General features: G+C 33.0%; 6 protein-coding genes across 7 annotated transcripts in view; 2 read left to right on the top strand and 4 right to left on the bottom strand.

Moving 5' to 3' along the window:
• Positions 1-2,656: 2,656 nt before the first annotated feature.
• LOC144849822 (galactosylceramide sulfotransferase-like) lies at positions 2,657-8,728 on the top strand. Of its 2 annotated transcripts, none has more exons than XM_078706902.1 (5): positions 2,657-2,750; positions 3,895-4,035; positions 4,597-4,663; positions 6,946-7,327; positions 7,708-8,728. In XM_078706902.1, the coding sequence occupies exons 2-5, from the start codon at positions 3,917-3,919 to the stop codon at positions 8,484-8,486; spliced, it is 1,347 nt and encodes a 448-aa protein (XP_078563028.1). In that variant the 5' UTR covers positions 2,657-2,750; positions 3,895-3,916; the 3' UTR covers positions 8,487-8,728. The 2 variants fall into 2 exon arrangements, with proteins under 2 accessions (XP_078563028.1, XP_078563035.1); XM_078706909.1 differs by having other exon boundaries at positions 2,658-2,750; positions 3,864-4,035.
• LOC144849929 (galactosylceramide sulfotransferase-like) lies at positions 8,660-20,410 on the bottom strand. The gene is made up of 4 exons (XM_078707061.1): positions 20,303-20,410; positions 12,081-12,165; positions 11,020-11,299; positions 8,660-10,114 (listed from the first exon to the last, which is right to left on the bottom strand). The coding sequence occupies exons 1-4, from the start codon at positions 20,392-20,394 to the stop codon at positions 9,369-9,371; spliced, it is 1,203 nt and encodes a 400-aa protein (XP_078563187.1). The 5' UTR covers positions 20,395-20,410; the 3' UTR covers positions 8,660-9,368.
• LOC144850120 (galactose-3-O-sulfotransferase 3-like) lies at positions 14,066-15,795 on the bottom strand. The gene is made up of 2 exons (XM_078707327.1): positions 15,701-15,795; positions 14,066-15,038 (listed from the first exon to the last, which is right to left on the bottom strand). The coding sequence occupies exons 1-2, from the start codon at positions 15,765-15,767 to the stop codon at positions 14,332-14,334; spliced, it is 774 nt and encodes a 257-aa protein (XP_078563453.1). The 5' UTR covers positions 15,768-15,795; the 3' UTR covers positions 14,066-14,331.
• The window catches only part of LOC144850160 (V-type proton ATPase subunit E-like), a 79,580-nt gene continuing 69,933 nt past the window's right edge, over positions 15,792-25,438 (top strand). Inside the window, exon 1 of the mRNA XM_078707393.1 lies at positions 15,792-15,801. The gene's annotated coding sequence lies outside the window, so the exon portion shown is untranslated. The remainder of the gene's footprint in view (positions 15,802-25,438) is intronic.
• Positions 17,725-18,971, bottom strand: LOC144857796 (galactosylceramide sulfotransferase-like). Its single transcript, XM_078714624.1, has 2 exons — positions 18,898-18,971; positions 17,725-18,716 (listed from the first exon to the last, which is right to left on the bottom strand). Exons 1-2 carry the CDS (start codon positions 18,962-18,964, stop codon positions 17,971-17,973), a joined length of 813 nt encoding a protein of 270 aa, XP_078570750.1. The 5' UTR covers positions 18,965-18,971; the 3' UTR covers positions 17,725-17,970.
• On the bottom strand, positions 22,676-24,965 carry LOC144849951 (galactosylceramide sulfotransferase-like). The gene is made up of 3 exons (XM_078707090.1): positions 24,846-24,965; positions 24,097-24,449; positions 22,676-23,504 (listed from the first exon to the last, which is right to left on the bottom strand). Exons 1-3 carry the CDS (start codon positions 24,935-24,937, stop codon positions 22,786-22,788), a joined length of 1,164 nt encoding a protein of 387 aa, XP_078563216.1. The 5' UTR covers positions 24,938-24,965; the 3' UTR covers positions 22,676-22,785.

Raw genomic sequence — 25,438 nt, 5'->3', positions numbered from 1 at the left:
GGAGGAGCCCTAGTGGGAACGAGGCTTTGATATTGGTATTGCAAAATTGATTTTCGTTTTGATTAATTTTAAATATATGGGAACATTATACTGTATAAGTATTTAGTAGGCCTATCGGAGAGTGAACGCGTTCAAAAGGGCAGGCATATCATTAACCATATGAACGCGCGATCACTGTGTGCGTTCCTTTGTTGTACATTATCATAGACATGAAATTCTTTAATTGAACTTCGGTTCTAAATAAACGTCAAAGTCGGTTCTTAAATTGATAACTGAATGAGTTAGCGAGCACAGCCAATTTATCCTTAATATTTAAATTATCTCCTTAGTAGCTTTTTATCGTTCCCTTGAAATGGATGCATAGTTTGAAACAGAGTCGCATAATCACTAAAATGATATCTTATTATGGAAATTATATATAGATATTGTATATGCTACCATTAGTTATTGAAACCGTGTATTGTAGATTCTTGTACAGTATCATTGTATGCGATTTTGATGGCATTGTATAGGCCTACAGCTCAAGATATTTACATTTTTCATACAATTGTTCATAGCTGAACATAAGATCGTGACGTAATACCGATAGCCATTTAAGTATTAATTCTTAATACGCATGTCTTTTAGTACACGGTGAATAGTAAATTAAGTGTTTGTATTAGGCGCGCGTATTAGGTGCGCGTATCGTTTGATTAACGCCCAATTTGGAGGAAAAGTGCACACAAGAGAATTAAAGACATTAAATGTTAATTGCAGACTACATAATTATTTACAACACAACATAATGTTTCGTAATGTATGAAATGTAACGCTGCGTTGCGTTTTAGTGGCAACCGCGCTTTAACGTAACGACCCAGACATAATGCAAGTGAGTTGACCAATCACAAGCGAGTTGTGGAATTGCTTGTGGTGCGCTTACGTCATTGCGTTAAGAGTAGTTCCCACACTAGGATGCAACGAAGGACGTAAAAGCCGCGACGCAAGCGAATTGACAAATCATAAGCGACAGTTCGAATAATCCATCGCTTTTTATTGGTCTATTCGCTTGCGGTGCGGCTTATGTCATTGCGTTGCGTTATGTTTTATACTTCCATGTGTTAACCTATAGCTTTAATCAGAGAGTTTTTAATTAACCCCTCTGATTTAATCGTTATTGCATCTTTATTGTCAATAAATAGATAATGCCAATGGTGATATATCTAATTAGGTATAGCTAATTTTATTTTTTATTTATATATTTTGTATTAAACTTTGTTCAATGAGCTAACCACTATCCAAACACAGGCCTACCACTAAATTAACAAAAACTCGGATTTAAACGGTTCACGACCCATGACCTAAGTTTAAAAAATAGCTGATGGACGCACAGTCATCAATATTGGGATATCGCAAAAGAACCCGATTTCATACGGTATCCCATGGGATTAAAGTTGCTGCCAGAAGACACGATACTGTGTACTCTTTAATGTCGCTAGTCACGATACAGCTCTTGTATTATTGGGTGAATAACGCATAGGCCTATATTCCGAATTTTGAGTTTTTTAAAGAATTATTTACGCAGCATATAAACCCTGCATTACGTGTATTTACTATAAAATCATTGTTTTAGTAATCAATATACTGGTTAGGGCGGATTATATTCTCTAATTGTTTACAGAAGGTAAGAAAATAGCAATGATTGTCTATATGCCAGCTGTCGTGTTGTGCCCATCGACGCGTGAATTGCGGCATTCTGAAATCAATGTCTCCCTGAAATATAATATTGATACAAACTGATGGTTCTCATTAGGATTGCTCTCATTATGGTTCACCTAATTCTGTCTAAAGCTCTGTCTACACTATCAAATTGTATGTGACAGCAAAATGTGATGTGCTCATATGGACATGATGATGGACATATTTAGGCATATCACTACCATATTTAGGCATATCACTACCATATTTGGGTACATCACACTTTTTTGTCAAACTAGTTTGATAGTGTAGACAGAGCTTTAGATTACCACCGGGTCAGTTTTAAAAGTAAAACCCCTTTAATCAGGGTTATTAGCCCTACTTTAATCGATTGGATGATCTAGACCTATACTAGTATATTAAGTATTATTAAAAAAATAAATAAATAGATTTAGAATAAATGATGACGCAATTATATTATATTTGTCGTTTTTCGTATAGGCGGCCTAATGCCTTCCTATGCGAAAATAAATTTATTGTCATCGAATTTTTACCTGCCAACTTTCTATGTCTGAGCTCTGTCTACACTATCAAACTAGTTTGACGAAAAAAGTGTGATGTGCCCAAATATGGTAGTGATATGCCCAGATATGGTAGTGATATGACATTATCATGTCCATATATGGGCACATCACATTTTTTTTAGTGTAAACCATGGAGGAAATATAATAGACAGAGCTTTATTCACATCATCCTCGTTTTCATCGCATAACGGTCTTATTTAAAACACTATAAAATGTCATTAACCAGGGAAGAGTACATTTCAATTAATCGTTATCATCATCATAATCTTCAGGTTGTATTAATTTCGCGCACTTTCTTCAAACCAGACTTTAATTATTTTGTCAATCTACCGCGCATGCGTGTGCCTGTTCATTTTGTGTTCTTTTAGTCGATAACACACATTTCGTACTCTCGTCAGCAGCAGAATGGGTTACTGGTGCGAGGAAACTTTTCACACATTTGACATCTGTTCTCATCGGATTCTATCGGTGGGACGCTGAACGCACTTTAAGGTAACGTCGTATTTAAATTGTATTCTTATATTTAATACGGGATTTAATATTAATATAATGGTCTTATATTATTGAGAAAATGAATGAGTCGTAAGTATAGCTATTGTTCATTGATGATTTGGACTTTGGACCCAGTGTTTTTCACCACAAGCTAAGTATGAGGTTGTTTATAGACAGCTTTTACTATAAATACATATAGGCCTATATTCGTGTCTCATTTTGCTAAATTGTATGGATATACATTGTATACCGTACGCTATACAACGTGTTAATATAAAAATCATTTTTTGTAGTTTCAGCAACTATCTGTACCGTACTACATGATTACACGGAGTTGTTTATAGACAAGATTTAGGCCTAGCCTATTCGTGTCTCATTTGGCTAAATTCAAGCTGTATACGCTAGTGACGTGTTAATAGAATAATTCTTTTTCCAGCAACTATTTCAACATGTACCGTACTACATCGATTATAAAAAAAATATTCAGAAACATTTAATTTCTTGTCATCCATAATAAATGAATTGGATTATGCTAAATGTACACGTTAAACCATCAGAATGCTGATATATCAATATAATTAAACAAAACGGTGACGAAACTGTTACAAGTTCAGTCATTTATATGAATTAGATAAAATATATTTATCAATAAAAATGAAGAATATTATTTTAATGTCATTTTTAGACAAAGCTAATTTACATATAGACATAGTAGAAATAAGAGAATGCTTTTCTCAAAGAAATGTACGTTTTTGTGTGGATGTTGTTTACTAGAATAGGCTTACTGTATTTGATATATCTAAAGCTCTGTCTACACTATCAAACTTTATGTAACAAAAAAGGTGATGTGCCCATATTATATGACATCATATTAATACCATATTTGGGCACATCGCATTTTTTTTGTCAAAATAGTTTGATAGTGTAGACAGAACTTAAAGTAAAGTATTAGTATTTTAATATAGTGAACGCGAGAAATCACACAATTGGCCATGTTTCAGAGTTCGACAAAACACAGTATTAAAGAACCCACTGAATGTCGTGTCAGTAATAAAATGTTACCATTCTGTGTCCGATCGAACTTAAATTTCATTTCAACAATATTTTTTATAGAATGCTTATCATCTTCATATTTCCTATGAAGTTATAGATGATGCCGATTAAAGATGGTAATGATAACAAAAAAGAAATGCTTAGTTGGTACCACCTTGTTCTTCATCTTCATCTACTGTACAATTCGCACCTTTCATGACAGTGTAAGAAAAATAAGCCTATATGCAAACAGGTAAAATAATTTATATTTTACTTATTATAATTTGATTACAATTTATCAATTTATAGACAGCTAAGTCAGCTTCATTCACATCGGCTCTCGAGCGATAATGTTCTAAGTCTTGTCAATGATCAGAGTCTTAAGCTCTGTCTACACTATCAAACTAGTTTGTGACAAAAAAGTGTGATGTGCCCAAATATGGTAGTGATATGCTTAAATATGGCAGTGGTATGATTAAATATGGCAGTGATATGACATCATCATGTCCATATATGGTCACATCACATTTTTTTGTCACATAAAGTTTGATAGTGAAGACAAAGCTTTTGGAAAGTGTATCCACAGTTTGAATAGCCAACGTATCACAAATATAACATCAACATTTCAATAGGAAAGAAAATTGTAATACAAACATATGTACAACACAGTAATTACATTAATGATTAAATAAGTTTACATTTATCACCCTTTTATATCGAAAAAACACATCTCCTGGGGCGCTTCCATGCAAAGCAATGTGAAAGGTTGTATATAAGTATAAGTACAGTAGCTTATTATTTCATTTCATTTAAGTAAATCGGAATCTAGGCTAAAGCAGTTATGGTACATGGTACAAGAGGAAGCTGCTGCGCATCAACAAGTAAGTTATAATAAATAGTTGTTCATTAAATTAAATCAATAAAAATACTAACCAAAGGCCAGTGGAAACACTCATAATGTATCGTGTTTATATTGCCAATGACAACAACTTTTATTCTCTTTGAGTTATGAAAAATTAAAAATAGCTGATTTAAACAAAGAAAAGAGGAAAATTCACGAAGCAAATATTATTAGTGAAAGAACCCCATTTAAATATCAATTTCATTAATATATGAAAATCAGCTCTTAAATAATAATTGCAAAGGTTTTTCAACAAAATACAACACTAATAATATGAAAACTCACAGAAATGATCATTGGATTTGAACACAGATCTTTGGATTTGGCAGGCAAGCATATCAACCACCATATTGTGTTTTTGTGTTTTTGTTCTCTTCCTTTTGTTTTCCACTCTTTCTCTTTATTGTCGAGCGCATAGAGACATCGTTTATTTGCGCTATATAAATCTATCTATTATTATTATCATAAACTACAGTACCACTTTTAAATGGTGTAGAAAAAATGTTGTTGGTTAGAATAAACATTGGCTATAATGTATAAAAACACATTGCTTGAACACAGTAATCATCACTTCTCAATAACGCTATTTGTTATACGGTTGAGATGAACATATCAAATTGGATATACAAATCTTCTAGTTTAATCCACTCAGAAGAAATAAGATCCCAGAGGAAAAAGTATTTTTTAACTGACACTCAATGCTAATTAAGACATCGACACAGAATATGAAATTATTGGTGTAATTACATTTGTAAGAAACGCTTTAACATTATGTAAATTAATTAACGTAATTTAGACAAAAAGTAGGTCTGCAATAGTGTAAAATAACGTAACGTAATTTAGACAAAGTAGGTCTATCACAGCGTAAAATAACGTAACGTAATTTTGACAAAGTGGGCCTACAACAGTGTAAAATAACGTAACGTAATTTAGACAAAGTAGGTCTATCACAGCGTAAAATAACGTAACGTAATTTTGACAAAGTGGGCCTACAACAGTGTAAAATAACGTAACGTAATTTAGACAAAGTAGGTCTAAAAGAACCTAGTACATCTTTCGAGACGAGTAGGGGGTTACCCCGGTGTATTAGTACATCACAGCCACTGATCACCAGCTGGGCCCTCTGGGAGACCAGTCTTTGACTGAAGAGGTTACCCAGTATAAATATATATTCAATCAATCAATCAATCAATATCACAGCGTAAAATAACGTAACGTAATTTTGACAAAGTGGGCCTACAACAGTGTAAAATAACGTAACGTAATTTAGACAAAGTAGGAGTACAATTGTGTAAACTAAAGTAACGTAATCGTACTGCATTACATGTTACATAATCCCATAATATTAATGGACATAGTCCTACGTTATGCCACAATACTGCTGTCAAATTTCCAAACACCGAATGGATATTTACAAAAAATATTTCATTCATATTAGGTCTATGTTCTTTATAATGACATTATATTTTATCCTAATAGCGGTGTTTTAATCTTTGATATATTAACCACTTTAAAGATTTTCATACTATAATTTTCAGTATCACTTAGTCTCCTCAAAAGCATTTCTTTTTCTTATACACATTTTTAATTGACGAACGTAGTCACGTGTCGTGCTGTAAAACCTATCTTTTACACTTGTATCATCAATACTCTCAAAGGAGCTCGTATTAGTGCTCTCTAGAGGGCGCTAATTGATTAGTTTCACACTCAGTCATCTGGAAGTGAGAGGCAAATAAGGTTTAAATCATCCAAAATAACTCGTTTTCCTCTTTAATATTCATAACTTAATTTATTAATAGAAATGATATGATATTTTTTGGGTAATGAAATTCGGTTGTATAATTTTTGATAAATTGTCATTACTAGAGGTAGAACACTTAAGGTATCGATTGATATCTTGAATTTAAGAAGGCAGTTTTAAAGCTTTATTATAAACTGTATTAGTCTATTAATGGAGTAGGCCCTAGATGCCACTAACAAAGATTGCCGTACAAAAATATAAAATTCTTCTGTAAATGTCCAACAATACATGGCCTATGTCAGAAAAACACAAGAGATTTATTTACTAATTTCCTACCAAATGTTATTAAAACTGTTTTTATGCTTATAATAATTGGTACAATATTTTCTGTGTATGTAATATATTACTACAGATCGATTACACCCATGTTACCGCGTATTGAGTTTTTTTTTAAAGTAAAGTTGTATCTTGATTCTATAAAACCTTTAGTTATTTCATGATGATTTTATCTTATTTCAAAGGAGGTAAAGCCGGATTTTAAGCCTTACTTCGTAAAAAATGCGACACTAAATTCAACGGTTTCTAAAACATTGGAGAAGCAACAACAAGAAGCGTCAGCATCACAAACGCCGAACGCGTCACTTCCCAAGACCCAAGCACGCTCTCTAACACAACAGCAATGCAAACCAAGAATAAACATCGCTTTCTTCAAAATGCATAAATGCAGCAGCAGCACAGTGCAGAACATCTTATTCCGTTATGGCGATGAACATAATCTGAATTTTGTGATACCCCTACAAGGAAATTACTTAGGTTATGGTTTATTTGATAAACACCACATCAGGCCGTTCAACACTAAGTATTACAATATACTCTGCCACCATACAAGGTTCAGTTATAAAGGTAATTGCAGTGAATTAATGAAGATGTAATATTATATTTCATATCAAAGTAGACCTAGTTTGTCTGCACGGAACTATCTTATAAACTTTAATAAACGCTCATTCAAAGTTGTTCCCGTTCACGACTAGAATGGAAAAATAACTAACATTTTGTATTGAAACAATGTATTATGGTATCATCCAGGCTCCATAACAAAATGATGGAGATCCTGAGATGATCTTTTTTGTCTGTGTCTGCCTTTTTTATTTAAACTTATTCATGCATTTGATTTTGTAACTATGGACGTCCGTTTCCGAAATAAAGTAAAATGTAAATACAGTTTAATAATACATTTTAAAAATCAAGTTACTGACTAACAATTGTGTTCTTTTATTTTGAAGGAATGTTAGAAGTTTTACCACCTGATGCTGTGTTTGTTACCATCCTACGAGATCCAGTCACCATGTTTGAATCCATGTTCACGTACTCAAAGTACGATTCACTCTACAAACTGACACAGTATGATGACCCTTTAGGACAATTCTTAACCAATCCAAATTCGTATTACGAATCACATGGTTCTAAAGAACATGCTAAAGATCCCATGTTATCGGATCTAGGCTTGTTACTCGATCAGAAAAATAATCAAGACAAAATTGACAGTATGATTTTGGAATTAAGTGAGCAATTTAATTTAGTTATGATAACTGAATATTTTGACGAATCGTTGATTTTATTGAAGGAATTAATGTGTTGGGATTTCGACGATATTGTTTACTTTGTTTTAAACGCTCGAGCTCAGGAGTCTGTTAGAGAAGTATCAGAAACAAATGCAGTAAAGCTCCGAGAATGGAACAAAGGTGACGTGAAATTATACAATCATTTTAACAAAACATTTTGGGAGAAAATCGAACTTTTTGGAAAAGATAGAATGGCAAAAGAGGTTGAAAAACTACTTAAAAGAAAGCAATACTATGAAGATTTATGCATCGAATCTGTAGTAGAAAATGATAAACGGGTTTGGCATCCAGGGGGCATAAAAGTTGAGAGTTTCCGTTTAAAACCTTCAGCTTTCAAAAATGTAGTTTGTAATAGATTAGTACGTACTGAACTACCATATACTGATTTTCTAAAACGAAAACAGATTTTAAAGTTTAAAACTTTTGTAGTGGACGACTAGTTACTTAGAGACACTTTTAGCAATTATTGTTATTATAACTTATTTTTATATTTGTGGTCAAAGAGGCCATCATGGAATAATCTATTGCATGGATTAAATACCAAAACATTTTAGTTGTTTACAATAGTATTTCATCAAACTGCGGGTTATTTTAACGTTTTTAATTTTTCTTCTTTAAGACTTTATTATACATGTGCTGATACATATTTCATTCTTTACATTTTAGTATGGTCCTATTTTCTACTTCTAATTAAAAAAAAACACTTTTTGACCATGAAGGACTAGTGTAAAGGGGCAATTGTTTTTATTCATGTAAAATAATAGTTTTTACTTTTGAAGTTTCTAGTGTTTTTTTTTAGATTTTAAGTTTTATCAATAGTGGAAGTCAGGTTGAGTGCAATAAGCCAGAGTCGTACAATTAGCCATGTTTATTTAAAAAAAAAAATTATCATTTTGGTTTCCTTTGTTCTCAATATCACATGTTTGGTACTGTACATAGAGTATATTTATTCATAGAATACTGTAAGTGTTCCAGAGACATGTTACATTAAATGTAATAAAAGAAAAGAAACATACAACCACAGGGTACGTAATTGCCAATGTTCCTATTTAGTCACGGTGAGACAGTTTTTAGGACGTGTCTGTCTAATTTACAAATATTTAGATAGTTATTTAGATCTTTTTCATATTTTATGGGCTGAAAGTACTATTAAGATACATTAAATATTATTTTTTGAGTATTGCCATTTGGTAGAAACTTTAAACTGGCTTAATTTTCAATTAGGCCTATAATATAGGCATGAGTGTTCTATTTGGTGGCATTTTTTGTAGTTAAACATAGCTTTAAAATTTTCAATGATGATGAAAAATTAAAGGATATGTCTACGTTATCTTTTTCGTTTGATTATAGAATTTTCGCTGTTTTTCTCGTAAATATTTAGTATATTTAGTTTCACTGCGTTGTATCTTCCAACAAAACCCACCTTCTTCAATCTGAGATTTAAACTTCATATTTTTAACCTTTAACATAACATTATCCTTCTCATCAGTACAGTTTTCCAGCAACTCCTTTTGTTTTTCCTTGAATATCTTTAGTTCTCTTTTCATTTTATCCAATCCAAATTTGTCGACTTGTTTCCAAAAACTAGTATTAAATCGGTCATAAAGTATCACATCCCAGCGACTCCATTTACGAATTCTACTCGCCAGTGATTCGTTGATAGCAAAACGTTGGCTTCGAACTAACTTAGGCACATACAGAATGTCTTCAAAACTCCAACATAATTTATTCTTTAAAAGAATTAACGATTCGTCTAAATATTCCAACAGCATAACAAAATCTAGCTCTCTTTCCATATTTGCCATTACCATCTTCGCCATTGTATCAGTTTCTATAGACTGTTTGTAGTCAAAATGATGAAACACCACATCTCTTTTGGTTTTATAACTTGGTGGAATTACGTCAAATGTTTCCACACGGTTTATAAACTCTTCGAGGGGATTTGAGTAGTTCTGAAGTTCGAATTTTTTTTTCCAGCCAAAATAACCAAAATAAGAATGAAAAACCGACACTGGTTCCCGGATGATGGTGACGTAAAAGGAGTCGGAAGGCATAATGGCTTCAAAACCTGAAAAAAAAACCCGTACAAGTTAGAAATGACGAAAATGCATGTCTAGATAAGAAAAAATACTATGACATATGCATACTATTAGGCTCAGATTAAAAATTCAGTGACGTAATCGAATAGGCGAAATACGGAGAGTCACGCGCGCGCGTGCCAACCAGACGGTAAATAGTTAGTTGACAGAATAACCAGGTAGTAAGCATCAAGCTAGGCATGTACTTACGGTTTTTAAATTGCATTATGGCAGTTTTCAGATACACAATTTGCAAGAAGGTGGTCTGGACCAGGAAATAACAAATTAGAGGTAAGAAGAGCAAGAAATAAATCAATTAATTAGACCTAAATTAGTATTTTTAGAGGCCTGCTATTAGTTAGGCCTAGGCCTAGGCCTGCGCTTACCACCAGGAACAGTTGGTAACTTGGACCTAGGATAGGAGGCGATAGCAATTTGGACTATTGTTTAGGCCTAGATTTTGTTTAATAATAAACAGATCGGAATAAAACTTGTTTCTGATCATAAATCTAGTTTCCCACCCAATCTGACGAAAAATATTCTTCTATATTTGGAATAGGTCTGTTATTTATGATTTGATGCTTAGGCTTTGATAGGCCTGGCTAGGCTAGCCTAAAACAAAAATTCGCACTGTCCTTACAAAATCCGCGTTCTCCAGTAAACATGCAATGCCTGATCACGTATAGTCAAGAGAAAATTGGTCTAATGACCATGGCTTGATATATCTTACAAAAATAATCATAATTTATTGTTGATGTCTCCATCAATTTTAGCAAATATATTTTGAAACACGTCTAATTTCCACCTCTCTGAACCACCCTCAAGCCTGATATTTGTTGTAAGCCCATTTTTGTCGCGAGGGTACGCTACTAATTCGCATCAATCCACAACTTACCAGGCTTGTTAAATACACAGTGATGTGCTAATATATTGTATCCATTCGTTGTTAAATTCTCAACCATGTTTGGTTTGAACGGAGTAAAAAGACTGAAAATATGATCATATCCAAAAGTGTTCTCCATGGGCATAGCAAACGTCAAGTTGTGCTTGTCTCCGAATCTTAAAAATATATTCTGAACTGACGAACTTCCGCATTTATGAGTTTTGAAGAAGACTATGTTTGTGTGAGGCTTGCATTTAGTAGACTTTGTAAAACGTACATTTAAGTTTGATGTCTGAAAGAAAATATGTAAATAAATAACACTATACCTAAATGCATTGTTATATAGGAACTACCATAAAGATGCGCACTGAGAGGAATAACATGTATATGTCTGTTACAAAACTGAAAGATACTGTATAAGAAATATTTTATGTTTTTTTTGTATTAATATTCAAGTAACCATATCTTTTAAAATATTTTAAGGAATATATACAGTACTGTATGTCGCGTTTTAAAAATATTTATTCACCATGTATTCATATCATTTAAATGAATACTGTGTTCCATTTTTAATATTGAACAAATAAACTTCTGCTTATACAACGATCACGCAGCCTATCATAATGCTTCACCTGATATGCAAATATGCCCGCGAAGACCAGTAGTGAACAATAGTAACGCAATGCGACATAATGCGCCACCAACAATGCCTTAATAAATGACTTCGGAAACTTTTCGATCCATCACAGTAAAACTTGAATCTTGAATAATATTTATTATATACAATATATATGATATTATAATAATACTAGAATTAGTCGTGTAATAGTTTATTCCCTGAGAAACCCGTGGAATATTGGCATAAAATATTTAGATGATATTTATGATGATGTTTTGATGAAGATTTGAATGGAAGAAACAAACACATGTGTTTATAATGTGCATTGCTAACAAAAAAAAACGTGTCCAACAACGTAACATGGATTTACGCAGCAAATGGCATGTATGTACATGCGCAGTATAGTTATGAATATTTCAGAATGCTTTATTGTCACTGTTGACATTGTACTTACGATGTTTGCGAACTGTAAGCTTCTTCCGATACTAGGTGGATATCTGACAGAAACAGGTGCGTTTTTGTCGAATCTACCCACAAATCTGTGATCACAAATACACAGGAGTACGTCATTGATTGATGAGGCCTATCATTGTATATGTTAAAACACAATATAATAGTCGAATTTTTAATTTTAACGATTATATTGTCGTTGACATTTGCTTAATTGAATTACAAATTACTAAATAGAATTGTACCTACAAATCTAAAACTGTATAACTGGAAACTGAAAAATAATAACATATGTAACAATTGTGGAGTCATTGAAGACGAAAAACATATGTTTTATTATTGTAGACGTAATCAAATACTGTGGAAAAAATTGACAATATATTAGTAGCTCGTTCAAAGAACTCCTGTTAGGAAGTAAATGTCAATTAAAAAATCAATTGTATTCAATAGCTGTGTACGTCATATACATAATTAAAATTAAAACTGAACTTAAAAAACCTGTATGCCAGAATCCCTGGATTCAGTTTAAATATATTTTAAAAGATATGAATACACTAGGCATGTTGTAACTTATAAGTGGCATCCATATTTGTATTTTAAAATGCACAGTATTATATCATGTACAAAATGAAGTGTAGATTTTTATGGTTTTTGTATGCATATAATCAAAACACTATAATTATGTATAAAGGTTAAAAGAGTAAAAATCAGAAAATAACGAAAAAAGTAGAAAACAGAAATTTAATGTATGAAAATGAAATGTGAACGAAATATGTATGAAATATTGAATGAATAAAGGTGGTGGTTAACCACAAAAGAGAAAAAAAAAATAAATGTGACGTGCCCAAATATGGTAGTGGTATGCTCAAATATGGTAGTGGTATGCTCAAATATGGTAGTGATATGACATCATCATGCCTATATATGGGCACATCACATAGCAATAGTGCTTCAGATTAGCAAGATTAGGGCCGCCCTGTTTTTTTTCATTAAATACCAGTAATGCCTATATAAGTATTCCGATCATATATTTCCCTAATTTTGCCCGTACTAACTGACCCTACACTAACCAGAAGTCCGAAGTGGATTTGAATGATTGTTACGATTACGTTCGTAGCCATTAATCGTTGTAATGTAATCAATAAGAACAGTTGCTACATCTGCGTCAATTCCAAAGATAATATTTTCTCACATTTTAAATGTGAATAGGCCTAATGCATGAATTAGAAACTTTTCTAGCCATTTTATATATAAAAAAACACGTCTGTTAAGCCTACAGCATGCAATGATATAAGCCTTACATTGTGCGGCACAATGTTAAAAACATGTGTCAGAAGCCTAGGCCTATATCTAAATTTGGCCCACATTTATCAATTGGAACTCTGGAAATGGTGTTTCAAACAAAGTAACATACAATTCAGGCCATCGGTATTTAAACAATAAATCCAACCAATTCAACAATTTAAAATAATAAATTTGAATAATCAAATTAAAATTTCAAACAAATCTATAAGTGAATTATTTGGTTTCTATTCTGCTCTGCTTTGTATCGAACACTTTTGCATACGTGACATGGCTCAAGCTTACAACTTAATTGAAATATTGTGTTACACTTACCTTTTTGGAGTCAACAAAAATATTAACAGCGCCAAAGTTAACGCAACATATAAGACAAACGTTAAAAGAAGTTTCCGCAAATACATTATTACTTAAATCTCAGAATATAAGCACCAGCATTCAATTCTACACCTATACGTGCAAGTGATAAGACAAGATAGCTGTGGTTGTGGTGATCAATATTTATTGATATGACATATGTTGATTCTCTGTTTCTTTTCAAATATTTGCAATAGCCCTCACGCGCGTAACTTTACACCATTGTACGCCAGTCTATTATTTGAAATAATAAGTATGCTATAAATATCATTCTGATTATTGCAGCAATTATCATTAAAGTTTAAGGTTGATTGTCTAGATCGGTTAGCCTAGTGGATCGATGTGGAAAAATAATATGTAGACAGATACAGATATTATGTCTTGCTATAGCGTGGCTAGAACGCAACGCAACGACGTATCGACACAAAGTGCTGTATTATTGCGTAATCACAAGTGGCAACCGACGACGCAATAGTGGTGCAAACATCATAGGTTGGATTTCACGCAGGCGGGGACAAACACAATTATTGGAAGGGCATTTTCTTTACGTTGCGTAGATTGCGTTACGTTGCGTCGCTAGTGGGAACCAAGCTTTAATTTTAAGGTTTATTACGTTTCCGTTGGTTTCTTCGTAAAAAATAAGTATACATCATTTCACCCCGCAATACATTCCGGCATAGCCTAGTTATATTATCAATGGTCATGGGTTGTATCTCTCTTTTGATAGGACAAGTTTTCTGAAATTCCAATTGTCTCTCCTTAAATATCTTTAGTTCTAATTTCATTTTATCCAATCCGAATTCGTCGACTTGTTTCCAAAAACTAGTATTAAATCTGTCATAAAGTATCACATCCCAGCGACTCCATTTCCGAATTCTATTCGCTAACGATTCGTTGATAGCAAAATGCCGCTTTCCGACATTTTTAGTCACATAAAGAATGTCTTCAAAACTCCAGCATAATTTATTCTTTAAAAGAATTAACGATTCGTCCAAATATTCTAACAGCATAACAAAATCTAGCTCTCTTTCCATATTTGCCATTGCCATCTTCGCCATTATGTCTGTAGTTATAGTCTGTTTGTAGTCAAATTTTTGAAACAAAACATTTCTTTTGAACCTCAATTGAATTGGCAAGACGTTATATGCTTCCATCCGGTTTATAAACTCTTTGATAGGATTTGAGTAATTCTCAAGTTTAAACAGTCTTCCCCAATTAAAATAAGCAAAGTGTGATTTAAAAACGGACACTGGTTCCCGGATGATGGTGACGTAAAAGGAATCGGAAGGCATAATGGCTTCAAAACCTAAAAAAAAACATAAAATACAATTACCAATTAAGTTTGTACGTGATTTTCGTCAGAAAATGAAGAGAAAAAAAACCCAATTAAAACCACGGTTTTATACTTGTAGAGAATATATATAATTAATCAGTATTTCGTGTAACATTTTTTTTATTAAACGTGATTCTTTACGATGATACAGGGATACAAAGCGTTAGTTACGCTGATGACCAAATGATTGTAGGCCTATGATGAACGTTGACTTTGGAAATTGAAATTATAGGTCTACATATCTACATAGTGTATATGGGCAGACCTAGACCAAGATAATTTGAACTTGTGCAGATGAGTTATCCTGGAGTGATAATGATGAAAAGAAGTCTGATACGTACAACATACGTATAGAGATAGAAAAATGATTTATTGTGAAAAGAAAAACAAAACCCGATTTCCAGTGCTGTATCTCCAAATACTATCTATTTCCGAGGTATCATAGGAATATTTGGTAATACAGCATCACATGTGGTGCCTGTATCATGTAAGGCTAGGATAAGAATTAGGTTACTATTAGATACATGTGAAACACATGTGATGTTGTATTACCAAATATTCCTTGATAATTCGGAAATAGATACAGTACCGAAAATCTACTGCTGAGATAGTGTTGAACTTGGCAAAACACTCACCAGGCTTGTTATATACACAGTGATGCGCTAGTATGTTGTATTCATTCGTTGCTAATCTTTCAACCATGTTTGGTTGGAAAGGAAAGAACAAACTGAAAACATGATCATATCCAAACTTGTTCTGAACAGGCAAAGCAAAAGTCAAGTTGTTCTTATCTCCGAATCTCAAAAATATATTCTGAACTGACGAACTTCCGCATTTATGAGTTTTGTAGAAGACGATGTTCTTGTGAGGTTTGCATTGTTTAGTAATCTTGGTGGAATTTGCAAATTCTGGTGACTGAAAAAAGAAAGAAATATTTCTGATTAAACGACATGCTCTACTCATCATCAACTAACATCGTAGTGCACTAAATCTCTGTCTATACTATCAAACTAGTTCGACAAAAAAGTGTGATGTGCCCAAATATGGTAGTGATATGCTTAAATATGGTCGTGATATGACATGGGCACATCAGATTTTTTGTCACATGAAGTTTAATAGTGTAGATACACATGCTTTGTCGGTGACTGATAACAGAATTATAGGCCTACAGAATAATATTTCTCAGCTGATGCTACCACCGCACTAGCACCAATGATCCCTCTGATATGGTATACCATATCGCATCGCACGTATATGATATGGTATACAATACCATATACGTGCGATGCGGTAGACGGTAACAAACTCACTTTAACAGTATTATAAATCTGAATATTTGAAGAATGACAGACTATGTCGTGATTTCAATATGCCTACAAAAATGTGAGAGAGCAAAAGTAGAATGTTGGATTCTGTGCCACGAAACCAGAGAATGATTATAGTCTAGTTTGCAACTGTAGTTGCGTGTTTGTTAAAACGTTTAATAATTTCTTTAATATCACCACTACAGACTGAATACAGTATATCACTTAACTTTGTTTGTTAAAATCACTTACTATATTTATTAACTGCAAATGAGTATATTTGACTGGATTAGGTGAGTTATTGTCGTATCTGGTAATAAATCTGTCTCTAGAAAATAAATACACAATTTTTTTATAAACGGACTAATCTAACTGAACAATACAATAGTCTTGATGTATGAAGTTTTGCTAAATGTACAGTAACTTTTTGTATCCAAAAAATATTGCCAAATTTCAACAAATTAATTCTAATTGATCGTATCAAAGGATTTATCAACTTTCAAAGCATGCCTACTGTATGGTTAAAAAAAATCAGTTGTGATTGATTTTAACAGTCAAAGTTCGAAACTAATTTCTCGTTTTTCTTTAATTAAGTTTTATAAACTATTAACTAGAATTACTATCAATTAAATTGAATTTAAATTAACATTTATGCGTTTAAGGTTTTTGAAAAGCTTCGAAAAATATAAGTTGTTATACAGAAATGGATGAGGTTCAAAGAAAATTATTTGGAACTTACCTTTTTAGAGGAATCAACCAAAAAGATACAAATACTGAAATCAAAATAATGTACAACACAAGCAATCGAATCGTTTTTTGTAAAATCATTATTACATTTCTAGTTTCGGTAATTAACTAACATCATATTCAGCAACGACCAAAGCTAAAGCTAAAAGGTAAACATCCAAAAGCCGTAGTAAGTTTTTATTAACACTGCTAATAATTAATAATCGATATTTGGTGTTATTTGCTCACTGGTTGATTATTCGAAAGTGACGATTTCACTTTATATCAAACAGCTGTTCAAAACGCCATTGGAATCATTCTCCATTAATATATTCGTTTCCCATTAGACCTATATATAAATTTGTGGCGTATTTAATTACAGTATATTAGTTCGGTTTCTGAACAGACCTTTTCAAGCTGTTGCTTTCTCTGGAATTCGCCCCTCTTAAATATTATTTTGATGTAACAGTAAGGATAAACAAAACTTTGATTTGATATCAATTTACTTTAATAGGCATATAGACATCCACTTTGCGTAAAGTTAGAAAAATTATCATCATCTTTATTATAAATTACTAGCACTGTTTGAATAACTTCCTTTCCCCGATAGGGGATCATTAAATTCATTTTAGGCATATTTTTGTTCCATGTCCCATAGCGTAAAGTATAACGGGTACATCATTTCACCTCGTATTACATTCCGGCATAGTCTAGTTTTATTATCAATGCTCATGATATACTCTATCTCTTTCAATGGGACGGTTTTCTGATATTCCAATTGTTTTTCCTTAAGTATCTTTAATTCTCTTTTCATTTGATCCAATCCGAATTCGTCGACTTGTTTCCAAAAACATAGTAATCCTATTTTAATAGGTTTATGTTATCTTTTTCGTTTGATTAAAGAGTTTTCGCTGTTTTTCTCGTAAATATTTAGTATATTTACTTTCACTACGTTGTATCTTCCAACAAAACCCACCTTCTTCAATCTGAGATTTAAACTTCGTATTTTTAACCTTTGACAAAACATTATCTTTCTCATCAGTACAGTTTTCCAGCAACTCCTTTTGTTTTTCCTTGAATATCTTTAGTTCTCTTTTCATTTTATCCAATCCAAATTTGTCGACTTGTTTCCAAAAACTAGTATTAAATCTGTCATAAAGTATCACATCCCAGCGGCTCCATTTACGAATTCTAATCGCAAGTGATTCGTTGATAGCAAAACGTTGTTTTCTAACTAACTTAGGCACATACAGAATGTCTTCAAAACTCCAGCATAATTTATTCTTTAAAAGTATTAACGATTCGTCCAAATATTCCAACAGCATAACAAAATCTAGCTCTCTTTCCATATTTGCCATTACCATCTTCGCCATTGTATCAGTTTTTATAGACTGTTTGTAGTCAAAATGATGAAACACAACATCTCTTCTGGTTTTATAACTTGGTGGAATTACGTCAAATGTTTCCACGCGGTTTATAAACTCTTCGAGGGGATTCGAGTAGTTCTGAAGTTCGAATTTCTTTTCCCAGCCAAAATAACCAAAATTAGAATGAAAAACTGACACTGGTTCCCGGATGATGGTGACGTAAAAGGAATCGGAAGGCATAATGGCTTCAAAGCCTATAAAAAAAACGTACAAGTTAGAAATGATAAAAATGCCTGTCTAATTAAAAAATACTATGACATATGCACAATATTCAGCTCAGATTATTAATTATTAAAATGACAATTTGCAATGAGTTTTGTTTTGAACCAGGAAATAACCAATTAGAGGTAAGAAGAGCTTAGGAATAAAACTTACCAGGCTTGTTAAATGCACAGTGGTGTGTTAATATATTGTATTCATTCGTTGTTAAATTCTCAACCATGCTTGTGTTGAAAGGAATAGAAAGACTGAAAATATGATCATATCCAAAAGTGTTCTCCATGGGCATAGCAAACGTCAAGTTGTGCTTGTCTCCGAATCTTAAAAATATATTCTGAACTGACGAACTTCCGCATTTATGAGTTTTGAAGAAGACTATGTTTGTGTGAGGCTTGCATTTAGTAGACTTTGTAGAACGTACATTTGAAAGATAAAGAAAACAATATAATAATTATTGTGTGCCCTATGCGATCTGGTTGCTAAACAAATTATGGATCAAATTATTTTGAATGTTTTAACGAATCTCTCAACACGCTCTAAATATTTTATACAAAGTATTTTATACATCTTTTTAATGAAATTACACATAGGCCTATAAGACGTACTCGTTGAATCTTATTCAAACTGAATTTAGTGATGTAAAGCTCTGTCTACACTATCAAACTTATGCGACAAAAAATGTGCCTAAATATGGTAGTGGTATGCCCAAATATGGTAGTGCTATGACATCATCATGTCTATATATGGGGTATACATCACATTTTTGTCACATAAAGTTTGATAGTGTAGACAGAGCTTTTACAGATGTGTTACCTGGTCTGAGAGAACGGTTTTGTAAATGATTGAGAATAATTCGCATACATTATTTATATAAATATTTATAAATTATAGAAACTAAAAGATTATTGGTATGTGGAAATGTACATTTATGTGTGGATGAAAAGCAATAGTAAACAAACAAAAGTAAAAACTTAAAAAAGCTCAAGTAGTTTACGTATGAAACGCCATAAGTGCCAAAATATTTATCTTTTTACTAATATTAAGTCAAAACTCCTTCTGGAACCCAGACTTGTGTTAAAATATGTTGCTGCTAAAAAAATGAAACGTCAGAGATGACGCAAAAAATAACTAAAAATGAAACGCTATGTTCATGCGCATTAGGTATGATTATTTCAGAATGCTTTATTGTCACTGTTGACATTGTACTTACGATGTTTGCGAACTGAAAGCTTCTTCCGATACTAGGTGGATATCTGACAGAAACAAATCTGTGATCGAAAGTATAATTGTAATCAAGCACAAAAATGAAACGTTTTAATTTTTTGTTTATTTCACCTCATTTAAAGAGGGTGACCCTAAACAGCGTATGCTGACAATCAAAGCATGAGTTATGATAAGTGTATGTGACAGTAAGTGGCTGTGTGACTAGCAACACGACTATGTAGCCTTTGTACAAGATGTAACATGAGCTACGACATGAATTGTATTTTGGTTTGATAATTATTCAGCGGCCCTAATGAGAGTTACAATAAACAAATAGTAAACACAAGTTGATACTCACTGTTTTAGTGGACTTAGCCGGTATGTAAAAAGTGCGAAAATAAAAACACTATAACACAGAACTGCTATAACAAATTGCCTTAATTTAGACATTTTAAGTTAATTTGCTTTGAACTCAGTTTGTTTAATGAATAATCTTTCCTAATCCACTACAAAATAACTCATTGAGGTGTAAACTAAGCAGCTGACACAAATCCACTGGTATATAAAATGAAACATGGATATTTTGTCACTAGGATTAAACACTCGGTGTTAATAGTCAGCCTTACTAATCACATGTAGTCAATGCTAAAACACATTTTCATTTCAAACCACTTTCCTCCAAGTCATCAATTACTGTATAAACTTTCATTATTCTGTAAAATAAAGTTGTAACTCTCATAGTTTGTTCCTTTTAAAATATGCCAAAATATAAACACAGAGTTTCCATAACAAACTGCTTTGATTTAAACATTGTACTTTGGCTAGACAGTTTTGAAGTGAACTCTATGTTGTAAAGTAAAAATCAATCCCTAATCGATTACAGTACATTAAAAGTAACTCACTGAGGTGTAAATAACTAGCTGACACATTGAAAACTCCACTTTGTATAAAATGAAATATTTTGTCACACAAGGATAAAAAATTCGGTGACTAATGAATATTCATGTTTATTTTGTGAAGTTTCATGAGGGGTCCCAAACATAATGTACGAAAAGAAATATCGCGTCCCGTTCGGGTGCAGCCTTTCGTTTCTGTATTATTAGTAGTAATCATTTTTGGATGAATAAAGAAAGAAGTCAAAAGTAAAAAAACAAAATAATAATGAGACATTTTTTAGCTTGTGTTGCTAGAATACTACATATTCATTTCATTCCATTTATTTCCGCAAAGTTACCGATTACTATGATTATTGCATTTGAAATATTCTAAGAACTACTGTAAAGCTCTGTCTACACTGATCAAAATTTATGTGACAAACAAAAATGTGATGTGCCCATATATGGACATGATGATGTCATATCACTACCATATTTGGGCATATCACTACCATATTTTTGTCAAACTAGTTTGATAGTGTAGATAGAGCTTTATAATGATTACAGTGTATTGTTAACAAATATGCACATTTTATAGACTTAATTAATGACTGAATTTTTGTAAATATATTTTTATAATGATGATTACCAGAACTTAGCATAAGTTGAATTTGTTATTAAAATTAATTTGTAATATAAGATAAATAATAGTTGATTTATATTTTTGAATTTTCATTGTATCAATTTCTTGAGGACCCTTTGGAAACAAGCCTTTGGGCTTAAAGGATTATCTCCTGCTTTCCATGTTTAATTTTTTAAGTTTAATGTTTTTATTATTTTAGGTTTTTTTTTTTTTTTTTAATGCTGTTTTATAAATTATTCTATTCTTGGAAAGCAATAAATATTACTTACTTACTAGACTATGTGTCGTATATCAGTGTATTACTAAGACTATAACTTTAATATATACCGCCCACCACGTAAATTAATAACTATTATTAATTATTTGTTAATTTATTTAGTTTTATCCACATTATAAAAATACTTTTTCCAATAGTTTAAATACCTTGAAAAAGTATACAATTTCAGTTAAATATTGGCTGTAATACTAAGTTTATTTATTTTAATTTACGTACTTGGTTTTTACTATTGGTTTAATTTTTCTAGTTTTGATGTAATTTATTTTTGCAACTGTTAATGTTAGAACGCACCGTTTTATAAAGCGTGGTTCCCACTAGCGACGCAACGCAACGACGTATTGACGCAAAGTGCTGTATTGCGTAATCACAAGTGGGAACAACAGTGCTGCAAACATCACAGGTTTGATTTCAGGCGGGGGAAAACACAATGATGGGAAGGGCATTTTCTTACGTTGCATAGGTTTCGTTACGTTGCGTCGCTAGTGGAAACCAAGTTTAAGTGGTAACCCACGACTCAACAGTGCTGCAAACATCGAACGTTTGATTTCACGCAGGCGGGGGAAAATACAATTATTGGAAGGGCATTTTCTTACGTTGCGTAGGTTTCGTTACGTTGCGTCGCTAGTGGAAACCAAGTTTAAGTGGTAACCCACGACTCAACAGTGCTGCAAACACCGAACGTTTGATTTCACGCAGGCGGGGGCAAATACAATTATTGGAAGGGCATTTTCTTACGTTGCGTAGGTGCGTCGCTAGTGGGAACCAAGCTTAAGCGTGTGTGTGCCGCCATAGTCAATATTGACTTGGTGGCGCTGATCCAAAGCGTAAAGCGTGGTTTCCACTAGAACGCAACGCAGCGACGTATCTACGCAAAGTGTTGTATTGCGTAATCACAAGTGGGAACCTAAGACGCAATAGTGCTGCAAACATCGCAGGTTTGATTTCACGCAGGCGGGGCAAACACAATGATTGGAAGGGCATTTTCTTACGTTGCATAGGTTGCGTTACGTTGCGTCGCTAGTGAGAACCAAGCTTAAACAGAACAATTATGTTTGCTGAACGGTTTTATTATAACGAGTTAATTGTTTATTTCGTAAGTATTTTGTATATTTGCGTTCTTCTTGCCAGACCCTCCAACATAGAGCATTCTTCTTCATACTCCCATTCAACTGCACCTCTTCACTACAATTTTTCAGAAGGTCATCTTGTTTGTCTTTAAAAATGTGCAGTTCTCTTTTCATTTTATCCAATCCGAATTTGTTGACTTGTTTCCAAAAACTGGTGTTAAATCGGTCATAAAGTATCACATCCCAGCGACTCCATTTACGAATTCTATTCGCTAACGATTCGTTGATAGCAAAACGTTGTTTTCTAACTAACTTAGGCACATACAGAATGTCTTCAAAACTCCAGCATAATTTATTCTTTAAAAGAATTAACGATTCGTTCAAATACTCCAACAGCATAACAAAATCTAGCTCTTCTTCCATATTCGCCATTGCCATCTTTGCCATTATAGTAGTGTCTATTTTCTGTTTGTAGTCAAAATTGCGGAACATAACGTTTGTTCTTTTGATGTATCTAGACCAATCATGTCTATCGAACGCGGCAATGCGATTCATAAATTCGTCAATCGGATTTGAGTAGTTCAGTAGATCCAATTGTCTATCCCAATGAAAATACTCAAATCGAGAATGAAAGACGGACACTGGTTCCCGGATGATTGTCACATAGAAAGAATCTGAAGGCATAATGGCTTTAAAACCTATAAAAAAAATAATATTAATATAATAATAATTAACTTTTAATGTTTCGTTTCGTTGTCCCATGACCTAGGTGGTCGTAGGGGCGTAGCAGACGAGATACAGTACTCATCATGATACGACTCTCAGGCATACGCCACATCTCCTCTCTGGGCTGGCATTGGTTCTCCTGAATCATCCTCCACACCATGCTCATAAAGGAGTTGATATGGTTACCGGTTTTGTCGCCGGTGTGTGGCAGTTGCTGTTTGTGAACTAGTACACCGGGGTAACTCTCTACTCGTCTCGAAAGATGTACTAGGTTCTTTAAAGTGCACATGAGCTATGTGTACACTGGACCTACGATTTATAGTCCTTATCCGAGAAGACTCGTTCTACCACCAGAACCATGGAGCGAGTGAGCCTCGAACCCTTGCCGATGTTATGGCTACGTAATTACGGTTCCACTGTCTTAACCACTCGGCCACGACTCACTTTGAATGGCTATTTATCAAATGATTGTTGTTCCCATTTTACTTGGCATTTTGTTTTTAAGAGAACTAGTCTTAGCATCGGGTTGGTTGTTGGGTTAACTACAACAAGAAAACAACTCACCAGTCTTGTTATATACACAGTGATGCGCTAGTATATTGTATTCGTTACTTGGTAAGTTTTCAACCATGCTTGAGTTGAAAGGAATAGAAAGACTGAAAATATGATCATATCCAAAAGTGTTCTTCACAGGCATAGCAAAAGTCAAGTTGTTCTTATCTCCGAATCTTAAAAATATATTCTGAACTGTCGAGCTTCCGCATTTATGAGTTTTGTAGAAGACTATGTTTGTGTGAGGTTTGCATTCGGTTTTTGTGGGTTTCGCAAACTGATTTCTTCCACTGAATGGTGTTTGGTTAGTCTCAAGTAGGACATTAGAGACATCTTTGTGGTCCTGTATGTTTCTGTATCTGTAACTGTAAAAACACAAATTAGCTATAGGCCTAAGAAGTCAATTCTAAAGAACGGTAAACGAGTTAACTTCAACACGACTGTGGTCGTTTTACGACACCACCTAGAACCAGCCTAAAATCCGTGCCTAATAGGGCTTCTGTGTTCAGGCACCAGAGATCTAGAACCAACTTCCTCCTCATTCCATCCGTTACACTCCATCCCCTTTTCAATTCAAATTTCTCCTGAAAAACTCACCTTATTTCAGTAGTTATTCTTTTCATGTTGCGCTGCGATACGAGCGCTTTATAATTGTTCGATATTATTATTATTATTGTTACGACATACAAATTAGGCTAATTAGGTTGATTTGTATACAGAGAATGATAATAAACAAATAGTAAACACAAGTTGATACTCACTGTTTTAGTGGACTTAGCCGGTATGTAAAAAGTGCGAAAATAAAAACACCATAACACAGAACTGCTATAACAAATGCCCTTAACTTAGACATTTTAAGTTAATTTTGCTTTCATGCTCACAATTCGGGTTGTTTAGTAGAGTACGGTAATCCCTATATATTCCCTAATCCTTTAAATTGAAAATAACGCGTTGGGGCGTAAACTAAGCAGCTGACACATTCACAAATCCACTGGTACATAATAAAACATGGATATTTAAAAAAAATTGTAAATAGGCCTATACTAATCAGCACCTGTATTTAATATTTATAGAATGAAAGGAGTTTGTTGCTAAAATACTACATTCTCATTTCAAACCATTTCCCTCCACGAAGTAATCAATTACTGTATATACTTTCATTTGAGATAATCTAGAATTAAGTTGTAACTTTCGTCGTATGTTTACTATAGACCTACTGCCTGTGAGACTGCGCATGTTCACTACCGTACCATTTCATTATTATACATTAATAATAATATAACTATTATTATTATATTATTTCATTTATTATTATTATTTATTATTATTATTATTATTAGTTATTTTTTTATTA

This window comes from Antedon bifida, chromosome 1, assembly GCF_963402885.1.
Source record: "Antedon bifida chromosome 1, ecAntBifi1.1, whole genome shotgun sequence".
NCBI lineage: Eukaryota > Metazoa > Echinodermata > Crinoidea > Comatulida > Antedonidae > Antedon > Antedon bifida.
This window is presented reverse-complemented; position numbering and strand designations above follow the sequence as displayed.

What these genes read in the sequence shown, in the direction of transcription:
- LOC144849822 (XM_078706902.1), top strand. Translation starts at nt 3,917, where the DNA reads ATGGTAATGATAACAAAAAAGAAATGCTTAGTTGGTACCACCTTGTTC. An exon ending in ATAAGCCTATATGCAAACAG is followed by an intron (nt 4,036 to 4,596) that starts GTAAAATAATTT and finishes ATTTCATTTAAG; the next exon opens with TAAATCGGAATCTAGGCTAA. An exon ending in TACAAGGTTCAGTTATAAAG is followed by an intron (nt 7,328 to 7,707) that starts GTAATTGCAGTG and finishes TTTATTTTGAAG; the next exon opens with GAATGTTAGAAGTTTTACCA.
- LOC144850120 (XM_078707327.1), bottom strand. Translation starts at nt 15,767, where the DNA reads ATGGTTGAAAGATTAGCAACGAATGAATACAACATACTAGCGCATCAC. An exon ending in CTGTGTATATAACAAGCCTG is followed by an intron (nt 15,039 to 15,700) that starts GTGAGTGTTTTG and finishes GTTTTTTTTTAG; the next exon opens with GTTTTGAAGCCATTATGCCT.
- LOC144857796 (XM_078714624.1), bottom strand. Translation starts at nt 18,964, where the DNA reads ATGGTTGAGAATTTAACAACGAATGAATACAATATATTAACACACCAC. An exon ending in CTGTGCATTTAACAAGCCTG is followed by an intron (nt 18,717 to 18,897) that starts GTAAGTTTTATT and finishes TTTTTTTTATAG; the next exon opens with GCTTTGAAGCCATTATGCCT.
- LOC144849929 (XM_078707061.1), bottom strand. Translation starts at nt 20,394, where the DNA reads ATGTCTAAATTAAGGCAATTTGTTATAGCAGTTCTGTGTTATAGTGTT. An exon ending in CGGCTAAGTCCACTAAAACA is followed by an intron (nt 12,166 to 20,302) that starts GTGAGTATCAAC and finishes TTGTGATCACAG; the next exon opens with ATTTGTGGGTAGATTCGACA. An exon ending in GCTTACAGTTCGCAAACATC is followed by an intron (nt 11,300 to 12,080) that starts GTAAGTACAATG and finishes ATTTTCTTTCAG; the next exon opens with ACATCAAACTTAAATGTACG.
- LOC144849951 (XM_078707090.1), bottom strand. Translation starts at nt 24,937, where the DNA reads ATGTCTAAGTTAAGGGCATTTGTTATAGCAGTTCTGTGTTATGGTGTT. An exon ending in CGGCTAAGTCCACTAAAACA is followed by an intron (nt 24,450 to 24,845) that starts GTGAGTATCAAC and finishes GTGTTTTTACAG; the next exon opens with TTACAGATACAGAAACATAC. An exon ending in CTGTGTATATAACAAGACTG is followed by an intron (nt 23,505 to 24,096) that starts GTGAGTTGTTTT and finishes TTTTTTTTATAG; the next exon opens with GTTTTAAAGCCATTATGCCT.